The 22,939-nt window shown below is 38.4% G+C and overlaps 4 protein-coding genes across 5 annotated transcripts; 1 reads left to right on the top strand and 3 right to left on the bottom strand.

Annotated features, from left to right (window-relative positions):
• Positions 1-858: 858 nt before the first annotated feature.
• On the bottom strand, positions 859-7,248 carry LOC141898768 (uncharacterized). The gene is made up of 9 exons (XM_074784851.1): positions 7,149-7,248; positions 6,194-6,727; positions 5,669-5,854; positions 5,069-5,176; positions 4,612-4,820; positions 3,248-3,872; positions 2,857-2,982; positions 1,755-2,757; positions 859-1,331 (listed from the first exon to the last, which is right to left on the bottom strand). The coding sequence occupies exons 2-9, from the start codon at positions 6,717-6,719 to the stop codon at positions 1,190-1,192; spliced, it is 2,925 nt and encodes a 974-aa protein (XP_074640952.1). The 5' UTR covers positions 6,720-6,727; positions 7,149-7,248; the 3' UTR covers positions 859-1,189.
• Positions 7,249-7,473: 225 nt separating this feature from the next.
• Positions 7,474-9,957, top strand: LOC141898778 (large ribosomal subunit protein eL6-like). Its single transcript, XM_074784870.1, has 6 exons — positions 7,474-7,516; positions 8,236-8,480; positions 8,914-9,054; positions 9,131-9,179; positions 9,262-9,446; positions 9,751-9,957. The coding sequence occupies exons 2-6, from the start codon at positions 8,238-8,240 to the stop codon at positions 9,910-9,912; spliced, it is 780 nt and encodes a 259-aa protein (XP_074640971.1). The 5' UTR covers positions 7,474-7,516; positions 8,236-8,237; the 3' UTR covers positions 9,913-9,957.
• A 1,069-nt stretch (positions 9,958-11,026) lies between these two features.
• LOC141900880 (carbohydrate sulfotransferase 4-like) lies at positions 11,027-12,939 on the bottom strand. The gene is made up of 4 exons (XM_074787934.1): positions 12,921-12,939; positions 12,371-12,409; positions 11,992-12,265; positions 11,027-11,810 (listed from the first exon to the last, which is right to left on the bottom strand). The coding sequence occupies exons 1-4, from the start codon at positions 12,937-12,939 to the stop codon at positions 11,027-11,029; spliced, it is 1,116 nt and encodes a 371-aa protein (XP_074644035.1).
• Positions 12,940-13,528: 589 nt separating this feature from the next.
• Positions 13,529-22,039, bottom strand: LOC141899812 (kinase suppressor of Ras 2-like). Of its 2 annotated transcripts, none has more exons than XM_074786354.1 (20): positions 21,860-22,039; positions 20,896-21,076; positions 20,143-20,283; positions 19,081-19,634; positions 18,405-18,568; positions 17,851-17,926; positions 17,690-17,770; positions 17,322-17,416; positions 16,853-17,113; positions 16,512-16,584; positions 16,316-16,367; positions 16,134-16,238; positions 15,927-16,018; positions 15,744-15,834; positions 15,442-15,530; positions 15,269-15,365; positions 14,794-14,927; positions 14,574-14,711; positions 14,360-14,489; positions 13,529-14,164 (listed from the first exon to the last, which is right to left on the bottom strand). In XM_074786354.1, the coding sequence occupies exons 2-20, from the start codon at positions 21,055-21,057 to the stop codon at positions 14,012-14,014; spliced, it is 2,688 nt and encodes an 895-aa protein (XP_074642455.1). In that variant the 5' UTR covers positions 21,058-21,076; positions 21,860-22,039; the 3' UTR covers positions 13,529-14,011. The 2 variants fall into 2 exon arrangements, with proteins under 2 accessions (XP_074642455.1, XP_074642456.1); XM_074786355.1 differs by having other exon boundaries at positions 18,405-18,562.
• Between the last annotated feature and the right edge of the window lie 900 nt (positions 22,040-22,939).

The raw sequence follows: 22,939 nt of genomic DNA, 5'->3' as shown, positions 1-22,939 counted from the left end.
AAAAAACCTTGCAACGGTTTCAAATTGAATTGAAATAAATGGCGACATACATACCTATATGACGCTTTAGTGTGAGATATGTCCAGCACTTCACAAGTCAGTGAGTTGCCGATAATTACTAAGCTCCTCCGCTATGTGTGACTCAACTTTCTTCTCTCTCTCATCTCATACACTGAGAGCTTGAATGCTGCCATCTTTCACGCTCCACATAATGACGTCATGCAGGGGTTTCTCCGATCACCGGCCAATGATTGGTCAGCGCTCGAACCAAAATAAAAGCACCGAGCTGGCGTTCTAATTGGCTAACTGATTTCCATGACACGAAAAGTATGAATGACTAGGCGGAGCCTATTTACAACTTTTACTACGAGCGTCTGACAGAAATTGGGAGGATGTTCGAGCCAATTTTCTTTCAACGCTCAAATCGTCATCGTACGAGCTCTTACTACATTAATATTGAAGGCATAATCTTCTTTATCTCAATCATTGGGCATTGTATCAATCTGGTGCTTTTGCATACTTTGACATACCCGCTAGAGTAGAATAGAGAACAATTATCTCAGTAAACCGTTTAGTGAACACATCTAGTCTCTGAACACCCGTCTCCCAATAAACCCTAAATCTTGGAGTTTTTACTGGGGTACCAATTTTGCTAAATAGGCTGTTACAAGCAGATTTACGGGTTACTCCTAGACTGGCTTCTTTTGTAGTTCTACGTCAGATTGGTCGAGATCCATCCACAAATAGAAATAATAAGAACTCTTGAATAACAATTCAACATATTTTGAAAAAGATGTTTATTTTCGTTGTAAATATACAACACGTAGTACGGTAAATAATGTAAATAATATACGAATATCTTCAGATACATATATACCAGATATACTCTTCCGTAATTCGTTTAACAAATCACACAATATATCTTAGATATTACACATTTTTCAATGTATTTATTTGTAGTTATTAGTCACTTATTTAGCATGAGACATAAAATATCCTTATACGCAAAGATGTTTAATATCAAAATGTACGAATAATCAAAAACACCACCGTCCATATCCATTTAGAATCATTGATTGTCTTAAATAGAATAGAAAGATTGCATCGATTCTTATATTATGTGTGTTTTATGATATTTCCATGATTTGTTCATATATGAGACAGATATAAAATGTATGACGAACAAGAATCAGGTTAAGATTATCGGAGATCCGAGTCCTAGTTCCTGCTGTAACAGTTCTAAGTCTTTAGCGTCCATATTGCCGGTCACTTCTTTCCAATCAGCTAACAGTGAAGCCGACAGCGGCGCTGAATCCAGCTGACCAGAATTACTGAAATAGAACGATGAGTTAACTATATTTAGTTTCACAAAATACACGACAATTTATGCTGTCCAACTTGGATTCTGAACTCGAGTTAGCACGACCACCTGTCATTGTTCCCATTATAATACATGAATTTAGGGTGGCCACTTTAATTTGACTTGCTTTTCCTCGACTCAAGTCACTGCATATTATTTTCCCCGACTTGATCTGCTATCTACGTGCGATCTAGCAATCTCAACAAATTACCCGACTTTTCATTGATTTCCAGTAGCCTAAGTTGCCACCCTGGAATTTCTTGCGCTATTGTGGGAACGAAGAATGGTATAAGATGTTTGAGAATTAATGATAACTCGAAAAGATTTACGAAACATGAAAGAATTTTCAGGTCCCAAAAATTTAGAAATAGATTTAAAACACGAATACCAATACCTGTCATTATCTTTATTTTGTTGGTTGAATAGATTTGAAAGTATATCATCCAGGTCGAGACCAACTCCATATCCTTCTCCATTACCTTTAGGAGTAATAGTCAACAAGGGTTGCTGCTGTTCATCTATAGTTTGTGTTTTCAACTGTTGTTTCATGTCCTTCACGATGTTATTTACAATGTCGTTACTATCTGCACAGTCGTTATCTAATAGACTCTCGTTTATAGTCGGGTTTAAGTTCGATCCTAACAACACGTCCTGAGGAAGACTCACGAGAATATCCGAATCATCAGCGTTCACGTTTCCGAACGTCACGTTCTCATTGAGAGGTAAGTCAGATTCGCTCGGTAACAATGCGTTCACCGATGGCAATTCTGCTTTCGACAAAGATAACGGCATATCGAGCGCAATAGGTGGCGGCACCGGTTCTGAATTATTAGCGACTGAAATGGGCAACTGATCGTTCGTAATCGTATGAGCTCTCAAACTGTTTTCATTTCGTAATTCAGAACGAATATTGAATTGAATATTCTCTGAATCATCATCGATAATAATGACATCAGGTTTAGTTTTAGTTATAGCGGGTGGAAGGTGAGACGGTGCAATAACTGGAATATTCGATACATTGAGGGTAGAAGGGTTTGTAATTAAAGAGGGATTCATGAATGTGGCAGGATTTGAAGTCAATGATGGGTTTGGGATCGCAAGAGGGTTTGTAATTGTGACAGGATTTGAGGTCATTGAGGGGTTTGTGATGGTTGAAGTGTTTGTAATTGTGGCAGGATTAGAAGTCACTGAAGGGTTCGTGACTGGGTTTGTAATTGTGGTAGGTTTTGAAGTCACTGAAGGGTTTGTGATTGCTGTAGAGTTTGTGGTCGTTGAAGGGTTTGATTGACTTGTGTTTGTTGTCGTTGTTGTTGCAGGTTTCTGTGCAGCCATTGTCTTCCATCGTTCTAAAAGGTTACGATCTTCATCCGTCAACAAAAACTTAGCTTGAGGATTCTCTGAAATAAAACCAAATACACCAGTTGTTGATACGTTCCGCTCAATACTCGCGAGTTGTAAACTATAACATGTTTCGTTATTGATGCTTCTAAACTAACCTTTACTTTTTTGTTTCTTCTTACGTTCATTTGCTTTTTCAATTTTTTTCCGCCTTTTTTCCTCCCTCTCTCGTTGTCTCTGCGCGGCTGTGATTGGTCGGACTTTGCCTTGATCACCGCCCAACTCTGAGAATAAGATATACTAAACGCATCACTATACAGCATATATACATATGGAAACTTAATCAATTATGTTCATTTGTGTTTCAGGACTCTCACATTTATATGAATTCAAAATTCCCCAAGTAATTCCCAAGAATTTCGCGGGCGATTTTTCAATTTTCCAAAATGGAAATGAACAGATACCACAACAGGGATATCGACATCTTAATGGTTAACAGTAGATAAAGGTGACTTGCAGGTAAGTTGCCAACCTGACGATGTCTCGTACCTTTCTTCTTCTGACTCGACTGCATGATCGAAGCTTTAATCAAAGCCTTCGTACATTCACTGACCGTTCTCTTCTGCTGCTCTTGAGTCGTCGTCTTCTCTTTAGTGACATCGTCGCTGATAACAGCAGCGGAAGATTCCGTAGTCGGTTTCTCCTTCGATGAAACGTTATCGCTCTTTTCAACCGGGTAAATGTCATCCAGCACGTTCTCCTCGAGTTTCGCGCTGAGCATCTCGACCGCGTCGTCCAATCGACATCGATCAATCGATTTCGCGCTCAACATTTCGACGTCGGACGACGACGGGATCAGATCGGACGTTCGAATCGCCACGTTGCGGAAAACGTTATCCATCAGATTCATGCTCGCGATGTTTTTCGGAATTTCTGTCGCGTTTGATTTATTCGTTGACGGTTTGTTCGACTCTGACGCCTTTTTTAACTGTTGTATTTGTTGCATGAAGTTCGAAGCGGACCCGCCGCCGCCACCGCCGCTGCTGCTGCTCATCGGTTTCGTCGAAGGCTGCAATTTTGGAGCCGGTTTTAAAATCACCGATTTACGAACGTCGTCACCGAGATCGAGAATTTCTTTGAATATAAACTGCCGCAACTGAATCATATCCATAGGCTACAACAGAAAATGAAAACGTGTTTGAACTCGTTAAAGCAATGACAGTAGAGACTGATGTACCGTAAACCTCGCTGTACGCAGACATGGCTACCGGTAACCCAAACTTTTTCAAATTACATCACAGCTACATTTAAGACCCTAGCGATCAGTCATTCCTGGATATAAGAGGTTTTAAAGGAAGACATTTGAAATTTCGAAGAAGTGTCTGCATCACTTTTATCCCAATTATAGTCGACCATTAATTCGGTAACTGCGCCTAATAGGGTAACAAAAAGATCCTGCTGTGCCGAATTAGACATAGTCTTCGGTAAAACTTCTAAAATATCTAATTGCCTTTTTCTCAAATTGAAGGAATTCTAAAGGTGTTTTGCTCAAATCAACTTTCACCTTCAAAAGCATTATCCATTTAGAAAGAGTTTTTAAGGAATCAAGGAGTCATAGGGGCCCTGTGCATTACAACTTTGAACTAAAAACTGTCTTACTCTTCATATCTGAGACTAAGACATCTAAGAGAGGCGCAGTGGCCGAGAGGTTTAAGCCGCCGGTCACTGGTCTCGTCAATCCAAGGTTTATGGGCTCAGACCCTGGTGGCGACGGAGTTTCTTGGTTGAAGGTTCTTCTCTGGTCTCTCCCCCATTGGGAAAAAGGAACATCGAACCCATTTATAATGCCCTGTGTGGCACTTAGCGGGTTGAGGGTGCTAAAGAAAAAAAATGAAAAAAAATTTGAGACTAACCTTATTCTCAAAGCTGAAATCGAACGGAGCACAGGTCGGTTCATCATCTGGATCGTGATATTTCGATAAGAACGGATGTCTCAATGCTTCGTCGACAGTGATTCGTTTACGAGGATCCAATATCAACATTTTACTCAATAAATCAATCATTTTCTTTGAAGCCGATGGTAAAATTGTTTCTAACGGAACAGCAGTTTTTTCACCCATACCTGTTTAAAAAACATAACATCTTTCATTAGTTTCACGTATACAGTAAAACTAACATGAATCCTCAGATCGTTGTTACTCAGAATATTGGATTCCTCGGAAGTAATTTCTAGGTGTGGAATTTTCCAATTCATTTTCCTATTTAAATCTCCCTCTAAGCCAGATCTTATAAATTGAATATTCACCGACATCCGACTCAAATTGGCCGAGTTGTTCAAAAGTTAAAAGAACAAGTTATGAATTATCTTACTTTGGATGATACCCTTAACGATATCAGAGCGAGATTGTTCCATCACTTCTTCGGAAGGTGTACCTAATGTACTGATTATCAGTTGTAACTGTAATATTCCATTACGACCTATAATACAAAATGAAAATACATGAAGTGGGTCCAAAAAGAAACCTGGAGACATTCCATGGTCAGAGAACTGGAACAATAAGTGAGTAAGCCTGGAGAAACCTAACCGAAGACCCAAGTGCCAACTAGGATGCAAACGGTTCTAACGAAGAAGACATCAAGTGGGATAAAAGTTCAGTTGCAACAGTTAAAAGTCCCGTCCCAATTTCATTTGAGCGAATTCTAAGGGATTCAATCGTGGAGTTCTCCGATCACAGAGTGATTTCTCTAAATTTCATACACGAATACATTGACCGTATTGCCTGATATTCTGGAGCTTTATATTAACCATTGATGAAACACTGACCATGTAATAAATATATTATGAAATCCTACACTAAGAATACAAAGAGTCTGAAACTTTTCAATAAATATTACTACAACGAAACATTTATTATGAATCCGGAGCTTTCCGTGTAACATCATAGGAAAGAGACAAGCGTTTCTATTCACCTGGAAATAATGTCTTTCTGTTGATCATTTCAGCGAATATACATCCAACAGACCAGACATCGACGGCAGTCGTGTAGTCGACGAATGACATGATTAATTCAGGAGCTCGATACCAGCGAGTAGCGACGTATTGAGTCATACTCATCATACATTCATCCTGTGAGTTTACAGCTCCTCGGGCCATTCCTGAAATATTCAACTTCAGATATTTACAACACAAATATCTACACCAGGCCGGGGTTAGATTGAATGATGAACTCTGGAATTTTCACAATTTAACAATTGGCATTTTTCATTTTTTCTTTTGACAACAAAAATACCGGGGCTGCAGTTACTGAAAAGTTGGTCAGAGTTAAACAGCGAATAGCTGACAAAGTGACAAAAATTCATAGTTACTTCGGTATTCAGCCACCGGTTATCTTTAACCAACTTTTGAGAATTTGCTTCCCCTGGAATTATCTTTTTTTTCCACATAATTATTCTAAGGGATTCCCAGATTGAATTCAACTGTTGAAGGCAACTCACCAAAATCACCAATTTTCAAATCACAATTCTCATTGACGAGTAAGTTACTAGGTTTTAAGTCTCTATGTATGACACTGGCCGAGTGTATATACTTTAAACCACGTAATATCTGATAAAGGAAGAATCTCGTGTGTTCTTGTGTTAAAGGTTGAGTCGAGTGAATAATTCTGTGTAAATCGCTTTCCATCAAATCTAACACGACGTAGATATCTTTAAACTCGATCATCGAGCCCGGCGGTTTCAGAATCTCTTCGATTGATATCACGTTATCGTGTTTGAAATGTTTGAGTATTTTTATTTCGCGGTAGGTCCGTTTCGCCGTTATTTCCACGTCGAAAACATTCGGTATCTTTTTTATGGCAACTTTCTTTTTCGTGCGTTTATGAATGGCCGAACATACAACGCCGTACGCGCCCGCTCCGATGTTCTCTACCGGAATGTAGTCCGTCTCCTGGAGGTTGAATTTGATGTCGAGTGATCGTTTTTTCAGAGCGATCAAATTCTTGACGAGGTTTTGGTCCTGCATCGTTTTATCTGTAACAGCAAGAAATCGATAAAATGATTAACATAAAGATTGACAACAATGGTGATTTGGAGGAAGAAAACTAAGAGGCTGTCTGTATATAGGCGGTATGACTGCAGTTTAGGTGTCCCTAATGGTTGTGTACCTAACCTTACCATAACACTATTCTTTAATAACACTAGCGCCACCCAGTGGATAGGTGACCCAAACTGCAGTTAGACCAAATATCCGATCGTAAAAACTAAACCGCAGACAGGTTACTGACTACGGATAGTGGTCATGAGTGGAGTGCACCATTGGCATTGCATTATCAGAAATATGATTATTATTACCATGATTACGAACATTATTAAGCCGGACTTATTCTTCAACAAGAGGCCAAAGCCCCAAAGGAAGGAACTTTGAAGATAAACCTAATATGCATATAAATACCTAAAAACTGTTCTATATCAGAGCTAGTTTCAGGGCGAAATGGCTTCTGAATAGATATAAAACTACTATGAAAGGTCAAAATTAATTTGACGTACGGCCATATTGTTGAACTAATTAGCGAATGTAACAGATATAGTGAAGTTTTGCGGGTAAACTATCGATACTTTCTTTTGAAGAGATATTATTCCGAGTTAAGGATTCATTTATGAAGGTATATCTTTGACTTTAATCTATTGAAATAATTTTCAGGTTTTATAAGTTCTATGATAGTTGGAAGCAAGTGTAATTTTCATTTGGTTCATTTTGGTAAATATTTTATCTACCGGAAGTGTACGGCTCTTTTCCGTTCGTGGATATTTCCGGGGACAGTGAGTAAAATTTTCCTTCATTAAATCCTCAAACATCTGCTTTGCTGGCGAGCAGTCGAGTAATATATGATCCCAGAGATATTCAGTGAAAACCACGTAATCGTTGTAGATTAAATGCATTCTTTACCGTAGTCTATATTTGGAGCGATTCGATTCGAAACTCCAGCATTATACATGCGCCTATCTATTATATGTGAAATCTGAGCTATAACGAAATTATCTTCTAAGACTCATTTTCAATGAAAGATTCTATAGATGATGCCTGTCAAAATGCGTTAGATTTGTTAACAGGACTCATGACATGGCTTGGAGTGGTTTATAAATCTGGAGAGAAGTTTAAGCCCAAAAGTTTTCGGGCAAAAGTCAGTCAAAGAACTGGTAGTTTTTTAGTTGTAGATGCATTATCAAAGCATTGGCCCGTTTATACCAGCCTTATTTGTCTAAATGGCTTGACGTGCTAACAGTTATTTTAGCTACTGATCAGTAATTTCACAGGGACTTAACATAAAATGATTTTGACCCCAGTATCCTATTTACTACATATATAAAGTCTTTTTATACATAGTACCAGGATACTAGGGTCAAAATCCTTCTGTGTCTAGGCCCTGTGAGTAATTTTAGCTACTTGTGTGGTTGTGCGATGGATAGGTAGTTAGGACCTAAAGACGACTTTAGTTGTGTTGCACAAATGTAATAATTTCAAATGCTTCGTATTGTAGACATGGCGGCTGAAAGGAAAGCTAGAGCGAAGAAAACTCATCACAGCGCGCGTAACCGCGTGTTGGGCACCAGCGGGGTGATGAGATACTCACAACCGAGGATGTACAAGAAACGTGCGATTTACCGACTTAAGAAAACGGGAGGAGAGAAGAAAGTCGTAAAGAGATCGACTGATAGAAAAATCACCAAGGATATCGGTGGCGAGAAGAATGGAGGAAAACGTGTTGTACTTGTAAACAGAAAGGTGAAACAACTTACTTTCATCCATCTATGTTCCTACAGCACACTTCCCAAATTCTAGATTTCATTGTATTTTTCAATTATTTTTTAGTATTCTAATACAAATTTTTCTAAAGCATGGCTTTCAACATGTAGAACACATTTTGGGTCCGTGTGGAATATTGCAGTTCCCTCTAAACCAGAAACCACTTTGATAAATTTGCATCATTTGTGACCAATTAAATTAATTTGTATTTTGAGAAATCCATAATTAATATCATTGCCTACAGAAAGATGGACCATAGATAATATATCAACTAGGATTTAACTAGTCTGAATTGCAGTATTTTGCTTGTCCGGTGAGATGAGAGACAAGCATAATCTACTGTACTCTAATCCACTCTCATATACACTTCATATTCACTGGTATTTACTGAATTGCGTTGTCACTTTTATAGCCACGTTTTTACCCGACTGAAGACAACCCGAAGAGACTGCCCACTCGTCAGAAGCCTTTCAAAAAACACGAAAGAAAACTGCGTAAAACTATTACGCCAGGAACTGTGCTTATTCTGTTGGCTGGTCGTCATAAGGGAAAGGTACAGCTTTACTTCATGCCGTTCAAAGTCATCGATATATACAACAATTAACTAATGTGTTTTGTTTATTTTACAGCGTGTTGTGTTTTTGAAACAATTAGCTTCAGGTCTTCTTTTAGTAACAGGTCGGTATCGGATAGCCTTCATTCTCTGCGCTCTCTTTCATTTTACACGCTTTGCAGATACTAAAACTACGCTTTTTTTCAGGTCCATACCATCTCAACGGATGTCCTCTTAGAAGAATCGACCAGAATTACGTTATCGCCACTAAAACTAAGGTCGACATAAAGACTGTGAAATTACCCGAGCGTCTCACTGACGACTTCTTCAGGAGACAGAAAGCCAAGAAAACGAAACACCAGGAAGGAGAAATCTTCGAGGAAAAGAAAGAAGTAAGAAATTAATTGGTTTTCTTCAATTTTAATGTAGTTTTTCTTACCGGTCTATAGTGAATGATCATACAAGTTTGTGGAAAAGATACTCAAGAGTCCATTTTAACTTGATTGTATGTGGCAGAGTTCTAGGTAGTTTCTTGAAAACTCACAACTCCAAATGCCCACAGAATTTACTCGCTTAGAAAAGAACCTTATTGGTGCTGCGAGATTCAAGGCGAGCAGAGTCTACTGTACCTTGATTCTATCTAGTGGAGATCGAATGATATATACTTAATAATTGGATGATTGATTTAATTTCTAGGAGTACACCGTTAGTGAGGAACGTAAGGAAGATCAAGTAACAGTCGATAAACAGATTTTAGAAGTCATTCGATCGCATCCCGACAAGAAGATGTTATTCGGTTATTTGGGTGCCATGTTTTCACTTTCAAATCATCAGTTCCCCCATGAAATGAAATTCTAAGTATATTATAATACAAGTGTAAAATAAAGCGGTCAATCTGTGGAAGTGTTGCTGTTAAATGTTTCATTTTCTTGAGTTTTCATAGTATTTCGAGGATTTATTTTCATTTCTGGTGTTGTTCGTGGATAAGCGGAGAACACTTTGGCAGGAAATTGATCGGTCTCTACTCATTCTTGAATTCTCTTGTGTGTATGTTTCTGCCGGAATACTCTCTACCCTATGAGAGATCATGAAATGAGGCTCTACCTAATCTGGAATAGCGTAATGATCCGTATACCTGATTGAAGAGAGGAATATGTTCAATAGAAACCTGCCTGGGTCAACTATCTGGCATGTGAGGAATAATGAGTTAGTTCACCAATTCACCGTCAACGATATGTATAGGGGCAGCACTTGACTATATATGTATAAACGTAACTCGTATGGCCCTTGAGGTATTCCATACGGGGACAGAGACCCAGGCCGGTTTCTATCTTTGTCGTCAAGTGCTGCCCCTATACATATCGTTGACGGTGAATTGGTGAACTAACTCATTATTTTTCACATGCCACAGTAGGAATAGTGCGCGCGCCACCCAATTTAGTTCACATGTTCACCGCCTATGAATTGTATATGCAGCACTATACGGTCAAGATCTGACAGTCGAGCGGCGGGCCAGTGAAACTCTGTAGCCTTAAAGACTTTTATTAATCATCAATCATTTATTGAATAACAGCACGTTACCTTAGCAACACGATATTATTTGGACCCGGGTTATGTTATCAGGGTTACAAATCTGCCAAAATAAACTTTGACAATCATCCTTCCTCCGGGAATGCAGTGGGCTTTGAGTGTAGTTTCCATGTAGTGAAATCATATAATTTAAGAGGCTGTAGCAGTAGCCAGAACAAGATATCAGAACTGCCGTAAAAAATATATATAAGGCTAAACAAAAATGATACCTTGTTTCGCCGCAGCGGCCGGGTCATTTTTGTAAAATATGATAAAATTTATAAACAGTTAATTTCTATAGCGGCCGGGTCTGTTATGGTGAAATTGATCACGATTTTAAAAAAAGTAATGTACAGGGTAGATTTATATATATATATATATATATATATATATATATTATCATTCAATGCTCTGGAATATGAATATTTTCAAATCTAGGATAACCAAGTAAATCTAAAACCGGTCCACAAAGTTTATCTAACGCTTGTAGGTCACTGGTCTTCAGAGTTTTCATCCATTTATAAGCCGTTTCGGTGCCATTTTTTCGCTTTACCGAGAACGTTTCTTCGGCGAATAACTGACTATCGCTGGTAGATTTCTTAATCGCTGATTTCACAGATTCCGGTAATTCGAGACCCAGAAACCGATAAATTGCCTCAGATTGTGAAATTGGGTTAGTCGCAATTTGTTCATAAGAAAATCTTTGTATGTTTTTCGGATACATTTGTTTGAGTTTGGGATACTTTTGAGCATTTTCTAACATTTTCCGACACAATAGTTCTCCTTCTCCCAGTATTGAATCCTTAAATGCCATCCAATCCTGGACATTCGGATTATTATCGTCAAATCGTGAACGTACAATACCTCGCGGATCCCGTACATATCTGATCACTCGCCAACTAGGATCGATCTTTACAAGTTTCAGAGCAAAGTCTATATCGAAGTGCAGAACTTTCAACGCCCTGACGCTAGAATTGTGACATTCTTGTTCATACATATCGATACATTGTTGCTTTGTGTATTTTGGCGATGATAAACACTTCTTTTGAAATTGTTCACCCTTCACGGATTTCCAAAAGAACTCGTGATTACGGGTGGGTGGAGGAGTTGCACTAAAATTACAGTTACCCAAACTATTCAGGTTATCTATCAGTTCTTTGACACGGGATGGACTATCGAATGGGTACCTGTAACCATAGAAAACAAATCTATATGTACATATATATCCAATGAAAATATTCAAATAATGTATATAGTCAATTGTGAATAGTTTCTCACTTACAAAAATCATATTTACCGACGTAATTCCGCTTCTATTTCTTCATTAGTTTTATTTTCTATATTCGGTATTTGGTGTATAAATATTACCTTTTGCTTCCGTCTTTCGTAAAGAAAGTTGCTAATGGCCTCGTTCCGTATCCTGGAAACATGCGTAGATCCGGCTCGTAGAAATAAAATGCATCAGGATTCGTGTCAAACAGTCGACCTAAAAGAGAAGAACCTCCTCTTCCGTGAGCTATCAGCAATACTTTAATAACTGTATCGCCATTCGTGGTTTTACCACCATACACCACAGGTCTGTTCACGGCTATGTATCGCTCCAACTCCGGCGGCGGTTTCAGTAGTGAATATATAACCACAACTGAAAATTTTAAATGAACTGTTTAATTCGAAATAAGAACAGCAGTCGTTAAACGAGTAATGAACGACGTACGGTGAATAAAACGATATAGTTTTCATTTCTTACCGGTTACGGCGCAAGCCACGAACGTCCATGGTCTTTTCCCTAGAAAGAGGAAAATAAAACCATAAACTCTAAAGATTTTAGATGTTCCAACCATAATTGTGTAATATTATATCCGATGATTTGACACTATAGTAAAACTCGTCTAAACGCGACCGGCGAAATTAACGAGAAGTACCGATCTAGAATCAGCACAAAAGTCCGAAGATAATTTTGCCTTGTTCTATATATTATATATTTCATATCATTTCGTCATGGTCGGAAAAAATGTATATCTGTTAAAATCTGTCTTAATTAAAATTCCTAATAGGGCCGCATTTAGCGGGGCGGGGGTACCCCCAGAAAAGTGCCCTTTTAAATATCATACAGTATATACAACAACCTACTTTCGGGTTTCACTGTCTATGCTATACGGCCGGCCCTGGGAGATGGTATTCGTCAGGTTGCATTTATTATAACCCCATCGTTCCGTGGTTTGTTTTCATCTTCCAGACTCTATTGGATATTCTGACTTATCAACCCGATAAAAAATGGAAATCGAAAATTTCCTTACCAGAGAAATACCTTGCCATTGTCTCCTCTTCAGAATAAATTTGTCGCAATGCTTACGAATATAGACAGACTACGTGTGACACGTAGGATGTTCGATCAACAATAATAATTCAATCAACAATATTTTCGCATGGATACAGAATAAATCTGCTCCAATTGCCCAGATGTCATTTGACAGTACAAAAGTGGTAAACGGAATAAGCTTCCATTTATGACTGTGTAATTTAAGGAGAACCAAATATGGAAACGCTTGTTTTCCTAGCAAATAATCGTATTTTAGACACAAACAATCGTTATAAATAAACTATTCTGCATCGACATTTACATATACGAAATTTTTATATATAGCTGTTCCTAGTCAAGAGGCTCCTTGCACCTCAGTCACTGACAAAAACGACAGGCCATAAATTCCCCAACTTTTCACGATGAGTCTGAAATTCCCAGATTTGCCATGGAGGGGGGGGGGGGGGTTAAATCCGGAATTCCCTGATCTGTAAGGGCATTCGAAAATTCAGACGAGCTTCAGCCAAGGCCCTGGATATATTCTGCAAAGGTATAAGCGAAACGGAGTGGAGATCCTCTAAGACAGGGGCAGCATTTCGAAAGGATAATCATGCACATATAATTCATATCTTCCTTTATTATGCATGTTATCCACACACATGTCAATCAACAACAATCAAATAAATTAGAGACTTTTCATAGATACCAACAAACCAGGGCCAAGCATAGCAGAAGCGCGCTAGCCAGCCAGCCTTTGTTGTTTAACTAATATAGTCATCAGAATGGATCATTGTTGTATTAGCACCAATATTATTTTCCTTTTTTTTGCCAGTCGTTAAAATAGAAAAGCTATTTAAAAACTTAAAATGTTCACCAGGCAGCTTCCGACGACTCAATCATAATAATTATAATTCATTAATTCAACATTATATCGTACAAAGAACTTAATTTACATATGTCATAATTGTCTTTTACAATCATTTATGAAGCACCACATTTAATGTGTAAAAAAATTTATAGAACGAGCTCGAAATTTGCTGCCATGAACCTCTGATTCTGCGAGCTAGGGGTTACTTTACACGGCTTCTCTCAAAACACAGATTCCGCACTACGCGATAGCTGGACAGGATGAGAAGGGCTGCGATTAAGTCTTTTCTTCGGTAATTTTTCCAACGCTTTCAAAATTTGCGCAAAGTCCGGTCGGTTATTGCACTTAAACGCCCAACAAGCCATCAAAATATCCTGAAAGCATAATATAAGATTTCATAAGATGGATTATCATATATTTTTTTTGTCAGTAACTAAAGAACAGTAGACTGTGCTTTCTCCGATTGCCTCAGATTATTGTAAGTCCCAGACATAATGTTCAAAATTCTCCCACTACCAATTCATGGATTGACAAGGCAAAGAATGATGAGTTTCTAGGTAAATTCTCACCTTCACATCCCTCGATGCAGTCACATGCATTAACGATTGTTTCATGCCTTTTCCTACTTGCCAGATGATCGATTCTGGAGGGAGATTCTTGAATGGCCAATCTCCGCTCAAAAGTTCATACCACACGGTTCTTTAAAAATGGAATAATTCAAAAATAGCTGTATAAACTGTCAGTAGCTGCATTTGATTAGTAAACAGCTGAATCGTAACTTACCCAAATGCATAGACATCTGAATACTCAGTGAAGTTCAGGTCAGACCGCGAACTGTTTTCGCCGGCGTGCAAAACTTGAATTATCTCGGGAGCCAGGTAACAAAGCCATCCGGGAGAAATACTTAACCAATCACCTTTCCTGAAATTTTACCAAACGCAATTTAATGATATAGTCGCTCGCGATTGGGTTTTCAATGATCGATACAAGTTGTTCCACTAACCTGGTTCCATGACATAGTTTCGTTACGTTGAACAGCCCAAAATCTGTAATGACTACTTTTCCAGCTTCTAGGAATATGTTCTTCGTTTTGATATCTTTATGAATGATACCTTTAGCATGAAGGTAACCCATTCCCTGAAGCAAATAAATCGGTATCGTATTTCATATCGCATTCATGGGAGAGGGTAAATAATCGGCCCCTTCTTTATATAAATATCATGATGAAAATTCTCAAAACCTTATCGACCTTACTATCATCTCTTCGGTTTAACATATTGTACATTTATGGGTGATCCGATTATTTCTTATTTTTAACAAACACACTTCATTATCACCCGTATTTAATATCGATTCAAATAACAATTAAGCTGTGATCAGTTGATCCTAATAAATTTCATCATGTAATATTCTATATTGCGAGACTTCTCAATTCATATACAACTTCTGGTTTCGTGTTAGAAATAATGAAAATGTACCTGTGCAATTTGGGATGAGATAATCACAGTTCGATTCATTTGGAATTTTTCTCTCCTCATATGTATATGTGTATATAGCGTTTGCCCTTTACATAAACTGTAATTAGATATTTCAGATAGAGATAAAGATTTGATTATCATCTCCATCAAATCTCACTGAATCTCTTACATACCTTGTAACAATCGCTAAATCGGGGGGTTTCATACAAGCTCCCATAAATAAGACTAAATTTTCATGTCGTGTTTTTCTCAACATGGCCACCTAAAAGAAACGATGAAAACAGATTAAGTTCACTTAGGTCGTCATAGTCTAAGTCGTTATAGCTGATACACCTGTACGTTGACTACTTAGCCAAAAGATGACTCGTAAATACTGTATGACACTTAGTATATTGAATTGTAACTAAACAAATCGGGACTAAAAAATAGTGAAGATTTATCTGATGATGACTGTATCGGAAAGAGTGACAAATACCTCTAATTTGAAAGCAGATAATTGCGCATCTATTTCAATTTCGTTGTCGATATTGAGTAATTTAATAGCGACATCACCGTGCCAGTTACCTCTGAAAAAAACCAAACAAATCATCGAATCATAAAATAGCTACTAACAAAATGAATTTGATACGAATACCGTCATCCGTTATACACCACTTACTTATGCACAGTGCCGAATCTGCCAGTACCGAGTATATCACCCTTTTCTAATTCCGTATAAGGAATATCCCATTCCTTGAGAGTAACCGATATCTAAATTAACAAATAAATCATCATGATTCAAACTATTTTTTTGAAGGAGTTTTCAAGAAGTGGTAGGGACCCTGGATATATCGTTTTGTCATCAGGGGCGGCTAAGAGCACTTACACTATTTTGCCTATGCCAACTTTGCTGGTCATCCGGATTGTCGATAGATTCAACAGTTTGTAAAGATTTGTTTGTATCTCCTGAAGAACCTGATGATCCTATACTCTGCAATCGGTAGAAGTTGATTGATAAAAATTTGTTTCAGATCTACATCAGATAAATAGTAGGAAAATGTAACTTACATCTACAACTGTTTTATCGCTATCATTTGATGTATTAGTGTTTATGACGTCTCTGAAATATCATAACATAAGAATAATGAGTGAAACACATTCCAATAATTGATGATAAATCACAAGACCGACATGATGTTTTTGCAATGAATTCTTCCCTCATAATTCATCCTGTTTTTTTACAAATATATAACAAATTGTTTACCTTTTCTCATCATCTATTTCTAGATCTTGCTCGGTTATATCTGGCTTGCCATAATTAAAACTGTCTATCACATCTGCGCGGAAAATGAATTACGATTACGCAACCGATTCTATTTACAAATCACAACACAACACAATAAGCAAACAACTGTAGCAGAGTGACCACTTTTATTTAACCTGTTTATTCCCTAACTATTCCATGAGACATGCACGTTGTTATCCCTGACATGATCTACTAGGAATCCAATCAATTAGCACGGTCCAATATCTCAATAAATTTCCCTTATTTTAGCCTGTTTACAAAATTCCCGGAAGTGGTGCCACCCTGCGTAGTTACCGTACCTGGAAAGTTGAATTGGCTAACACTAATTTGTGGCGACGGTTGAGGAGATGGATATCCGATATGGGCGTGATATCCGGGTATAAGCGCCGGTGAAGATGGAGTAGAAGAATTACACGATGAGGCCGTTGATGACGAGTCCTGCCCCTGGAAAGCGGGAACAGAACTGGCAGCTTTCAAACCGGGCTGGAAGTCTATATGTGTTTGCGTCGGTTGATTTGACATGGAACTCGTTGATATTTTACGATTTGAATTCGGCGAACCTTAAAAAATATACATGATTAAATTACCGCAATCATCGATAATTACATGTTCCTCATCTGACAATTGGCTCTCATTTACTTGGCCATTTCACCAGGCCGAAACTGTTAGAAATGTGCTATTTAAAAAAATGCTTGTTTTCCGGAATCTAAGACATTCTGAAGGGTCCGTACGACTTGTGATTCGTGTTTGTTTGTTGTAGAATCATACCTGAATGCATTACATCCATGAATATATCGACCAATTTATCAGGCAGACCGCAAGCTGGAGCAACTTTCACGGCGCATTCCCTGTGACATTTATACCTGTATACGAAAAAAACATCAAATAAGCATTTCAACTCTAACTACAGTGGACTCCGCCCGAGTCGGATCCCATCAACTCAGATCATCGTTCAATTACGATGTTTGTTGAAATACTTTTTATGACACTATGAATGAAATATATAACATCCAAACTCGGATATCTCTCAAGTTGGACACATTTAGCGGTGCCAAAATATAAGACTCAAGCGAAGTCTACTTTGTATATCCTATATTCACACGATAATAATATCATACAGTATAACATCGACTCACTTGCATTCTTTGCATTTGAATCCTAAAAACATCTGTTTCTGACAGTAATCACAGGTGGTTATCTTAAAAGTACTCGCAAATCTATAAAATAGAAGAACAGTCGATATCGAGCATTGTATGAGTAATAGTGAAAGTGAATAATTTAGTACTGTTATACCGACCTATGTTGTATCACATGTGACATAGTTGCGCAAGGTCCAACTGGAGTTTTTGGAGATTTAGGAATAGGTAAGGAATCTAAAAAGAGAAAGTGCATATAATCTTTATTTTTCAGAATAATGAATTAAATCATCAAGCATTAACTAGGGTCGAGGCCACTTTTATTTCACTTGCTTTTCTCCTGACTATCCCCTAATATGAACGTTTGTTGTTTAGTTTTCCCTGACTTGATCTGCTAAGAATCCAATCAATTAACGCAGTGAAATATGTAAGGCAAAGACAGAAACTGTTTGATTTTACGCGCAATCTAGCAAACTCAACAAATTCCCCTGATTTTTAGCTTGCTTTTGTTCGAAATACCCAGACTTCTAAAAGGAAATTTCCTAGATTTCCAGGTAAGAAGCCACCCTGTTAAATCATCGGGTCTTTCAATTAGAATAAGATGTTGTTAGATGTTAATTGAACGGAATAAGGATGCTTCAATTAACAACTAATCAAGGTACCTAGTAGATATTTTATAGGGGAAGTGCACAACGAAATTTCGGTGAATACTCACTACTTCTATCATCGGAATTATTGTAATCAAATTTCTTCGGAGAAGAGGTAGTCGAGGAATGCCCTGATTTAGAAATGTCATCTCCCGTTGAAGGACGTCGTTTAGACAAAGCCTCATAACTTCCCGTCAACTTCAGGTTATGTGGCTTGTGTTTGTGCCTGAAACTATTCACAATTTTCAACGTTTTGCTCGACGATCATTCTTTGAAATCTAAAGCCTAGACACTGCGATCGGAGACAACTAGTTGCTACCGAACGATTACCCCGCGCACATCGAAATCTAGTTACAACCGGTCAGTTGCAGCAACTGCATGGCGCGTGTCGATCGTCGAGATCCAGAGCGCGCACATCGACGAATATGACTGCGATTGAGTACAACCAGTTGCTCAAAAGTAGAACATGGGCAACTGGCTGGAACTGGAGATAGATCGACGCTTACCAATCGTAAGCTCGCTCACATCGACACATTCGAGCAACTGATCGTATCCAGCCAGTTCCTCTTATGCGCCGAAAACTGCCTTGCAACTAGTTGTCTCCAATCGCAGTGTCGATGTGCGCTAGGCTTAACCTCACAGATTGAATTTTGATTATTTTTCTAATTTGTCACAAATTGTTAACCCTTTCAGCGCCGACTAATTTCTAGCCGTTTATTCCCGTTATTCAAGTTTGTAACTTACTTCGATGAATCAGTATCCTGTATTCTGTTGAATAGCTGTGATTCGTGAGATCTACTCTTCTGTAACGGATAACCGTCCGGGTGCAATCGAATCTTATTCTTCGGAGGAGGCGTAGCCGGCGCCTTCTTCGATCGTATAACCGGCGGTGTCGGGGGCGGGGTACCGTTGCGACGATGATGCGGCAAGTGAGGGGCCGGGGAGGAGGGAGTCGATTGCGGTGGCGCCGCCGGGGGAGTCGACGGCGGCGACGACGAATTTTTCGCGAAAAACGTCTCGGGAGGCAACGACGACGTCGACGGCCTCGGAAGAATTTTAGGACTAGTTCCAAACGGACTGTTCAGTTTATATGACGTCCAATATAATTCTAAATCATCGCCGCTGATTCGTTCTCCTTTCAATTGTCGCTCGGTGCAAATGCGTAGTTTTTTCAACGCGGTATTCAGCTGTTTAATTTGACTGTCGTGAATTCCGTCGTAACGCAGCAGAATTTCAGCTACTTCATCCTCGGACATGTCTAATAAACATTCCAATGTTACGTCCCTTAACTTCACATCCTGAAAAAAAGAAAGAGGAAATAATTTTCATCCTCGGATATTCTCTACTAGATAAAACCCCTCGTGATAGGCTCAATATTCAAGCAAATTATCAGTGGCAATTTTAATAGATATTGTGGTTAAGTCAACTATTAGTGACTCGAGTCCTGTGGCTCGGTGCATAAAGATCAGGTGTTTGACACACAACTGTGAGGTGGTGGGTTCAAACCCTGTAGAAACCATGCTTTTTGGTCAGGATATCAGCTTCAGTGTTTCCTGACTCACTGATTGATGAGGTTTTTCTGTTAATCTGATTGCTGAGTGTTTCACGGTATCAGAAAGAAATAGTCCACCCCTCAGGCAAGTTAATACCATTCTATAAAACCTGGCCCAGGAACTAGGGAATTTGAATATATCCAGCTACTGTAAATAGCATCAAATCTAGCTGATAAAAGATGCCTTGATTTTCATCAGAATTCAAACTTGAATTAAAGCGTCGTTTTATAAACGAAATATGAATAAAACCTACGGAGATAACGCGTTCCTCGATACCGACGATCTTTAACCACTGATCCGTATTCGGATAATCCTGTAACTGACTCGGAACTTCATCGAGCATTAACTTCGCTTTCGAAGCCAACTGTTTACTGAATAGTTTTATCAGTTTTCCCTGAAAACAAAAACAACACGAGTAAAATTAATACGACTAGTACAAGTACAGAGCTGATTATCTATCCAGGTTTAATATACTTCGGTTTATCATCGAGAGACATCAATTTAAACGACTGTTATTGATTTTTTCTTACGTTTCAGGTGGAATCCTTCATTCCACCCATCTTCAGTGTAATCGAAAATATTTATATCATGGTTCACACAGTAACATGAATTAAAAATTCCCAGGTTTTTCCAAAGTATTTCATGGGTGATTTTTTAATTTTCCCAAATGGAAATGAACAGATACTATCATACTTTTAGCGGTGACTCGTTGATAAAGGTGATTCTTAAGGGAAATCTCTGAAGAAAGTTACCCTCGGCAAATACAAGATGTCAAATGTAAACGAATTTCCCAAATATTTCCAAGATTTTAGGAAAATTTTTCAAATATGCAAATATTTCCAAACTGGGAATTATCATTTCAAAATTCCCAAGTTTTTCCCAATTTCCGCGTTCTGTGGAACTCTGAATCCACCCGAAACGTAAGAAACAAACAATAACACTTGTTCAGATTGATATTGTGAGTGTCTCACAGTGATATTCATTAAGACTAGAAATACAAACAAACCTCCGTTTCTCTGATTTCTTGCTGCGTTATTTCTATCGATGTCGCACAAATCGTTCTCAATCCGTCCAAGTGTCTGGCGGTAAAATCGATCATACTCTGTATCATACAACACGTATCAACGGCCTTTTTAACCATCTCGCAATCCCTTTCAGTTTTAGCCATATTCACAGTCTATTTGCATCTATATAGAGAAAGGACAATAAAACATATCTAGAAATCTTGCTCATCATCAAGAGGTAAATAACATAACTAGATTAGATTAAAATTTGTACTAAACGGATTCCCGGGAATCCGAAATTCCCTTGAAAAAAATTCCTTGAGTGAATTATAAGATATATCCTGTACATAGTGGGGGATGTTTCAAGAGGTTTCTTGTGCCAATAATTCTAAATGCCTGACGTTCAAGAAATTTGTCAGATTAAGTAGATCGGCTTGTAACATTTAGAAATCAACGTTACCTTGCTCAATTGGACGAATGATCAACAAATATGAAGATGAAGAATGGAGGTCAACTAGTGAAACCTCCTTCTTATTTCAACCATGCATAGGTGAGAGGTACTTATTCAAAAATTCACTTCTGGACCAGAAGTGAAACCTACTTCTAAACGTTTGGTCAAGGATGATGGAAATGAAAAGCTGGTTTAGAAATAAATTTAGGTCATAAAGAATGCAGCTGATGTTTTACTGGTTACCATTCATTTCACTAAAAATACAATAAGGGTTGGGTCGAACCAGGAAAGTACAGACACACAGTTCTTAAAATTAACTACAAACATTTACGATTCAGAACAGAGAAGTTTTCCTCATTGAATATCATTGATTGAAGGGACTGGGGGCCATCATTACTACTACAACTACTGGGTAACCCCTAAATATCCAGCACAGTCGTGAGTCACTGCAATACAGGTTTTTTGAACGAGCCCCAGACAGGAGCACTCAACCTTTAGTTTAGCGATCTTCTTACTTTTTTCATTAAAAATCATAATTTTGTGCGGCAAAACGACGCAGAAAAGATTCCATAATCTGCTCTATTCGCCCACTATCATTCCCAGCATCGATTTGCACAATCAGAGGCGCTGAAATTCTTTAAAATCAGCAAATAGATGCAGAAAATAATTCGTGATTTGCAGAAATGTTGTGTATACATTCACCGACCGCTTTTACAGCACTGCGCAAACCAGCAACCGCTTCCTGCTTGTGTAAAACCGCTCACTGAAACGGCGATTATCCTTTTGAATGCGGCTGGCCGAAACGACGATCCCGGCCATATCATCACTAACAATATTTTCCAAGAGGTACTCGGCGTAACGAAGTTTTTTTTGCATCTCCAAATTGATGGACTCCAAACTTCCTTTTCAAGCACAAAAGCATCTTCACCTGTCAAGGGATTCGAACCCACTCTGCTAAAGACGTACTGGTGGAAGCGAGTTCGGGTAGCGATACCGGACCCCTGGCAAGCGAGGATGGCGCAAACGCCGCATATTTGAATTTTCGGATTCAGGGTATATCGGTCTTACGGTCGTTTCTATCTACTGTCTTTAGTAGGCCTATTTTAGGCAGATATTTAGATATTTAAAGCAAGGAGGGACAGTGAATGGGATATCCAGTATAGGCCAAACTTTATAGAAATAAGAAACAAGAATAAAACGTTTATTGAAATGAAAAATTTGCATGATGGAAAAAGCAACAATGAATTGAAACTTCAAAGGGATAAAAGCCTTCAGTCACGGATAGATCAACGTTCTACAGGCTGAGAAAATTATAAACTTAAAATGCGCATAGTCCAGTGATCTCGATTTCGAAATTAAAGCCACTCCATAACTAGGCGATAGCGGAAACAAATAAATCAAATCTTACGAAGTGCTAATGGAATCGACGTGGGCACGGATATCTTAAACCTTTGTTTCATAGCAGGATTTTCCGGCATCTCGCAATCTCTCTGAAATTCTGATCTTGATTCGCGTAAACACGAGTTAATACTAACGTGTGTGGGCGCCTTCGTGTTGTCGATAAATGAATGTTAAAACATGATAGTTTCTTGCCC

Source organism: Tubulanus polymorphus, chromosome 2 (assembly GCF_964204645.1).
Source record: "Tubulanus polymorphus chromosome 2, tnTubPoly1.2, whole genome shotgun sequence".
In the NCBI taxonomy this organism is placed as follows: domain Eukaryota; kingdom Metazoa; phylum Nemertea; class Palaeonemertea; order Tubulaniformes; family Tubulanidae; genus Tubulanus; species Tubulanus polymorphus.
The sequence above is the reverse complement of the archived record's forward strand: the minus strand, read 5'-3'. Positions and strand labels throughout refer to the sequence as shown.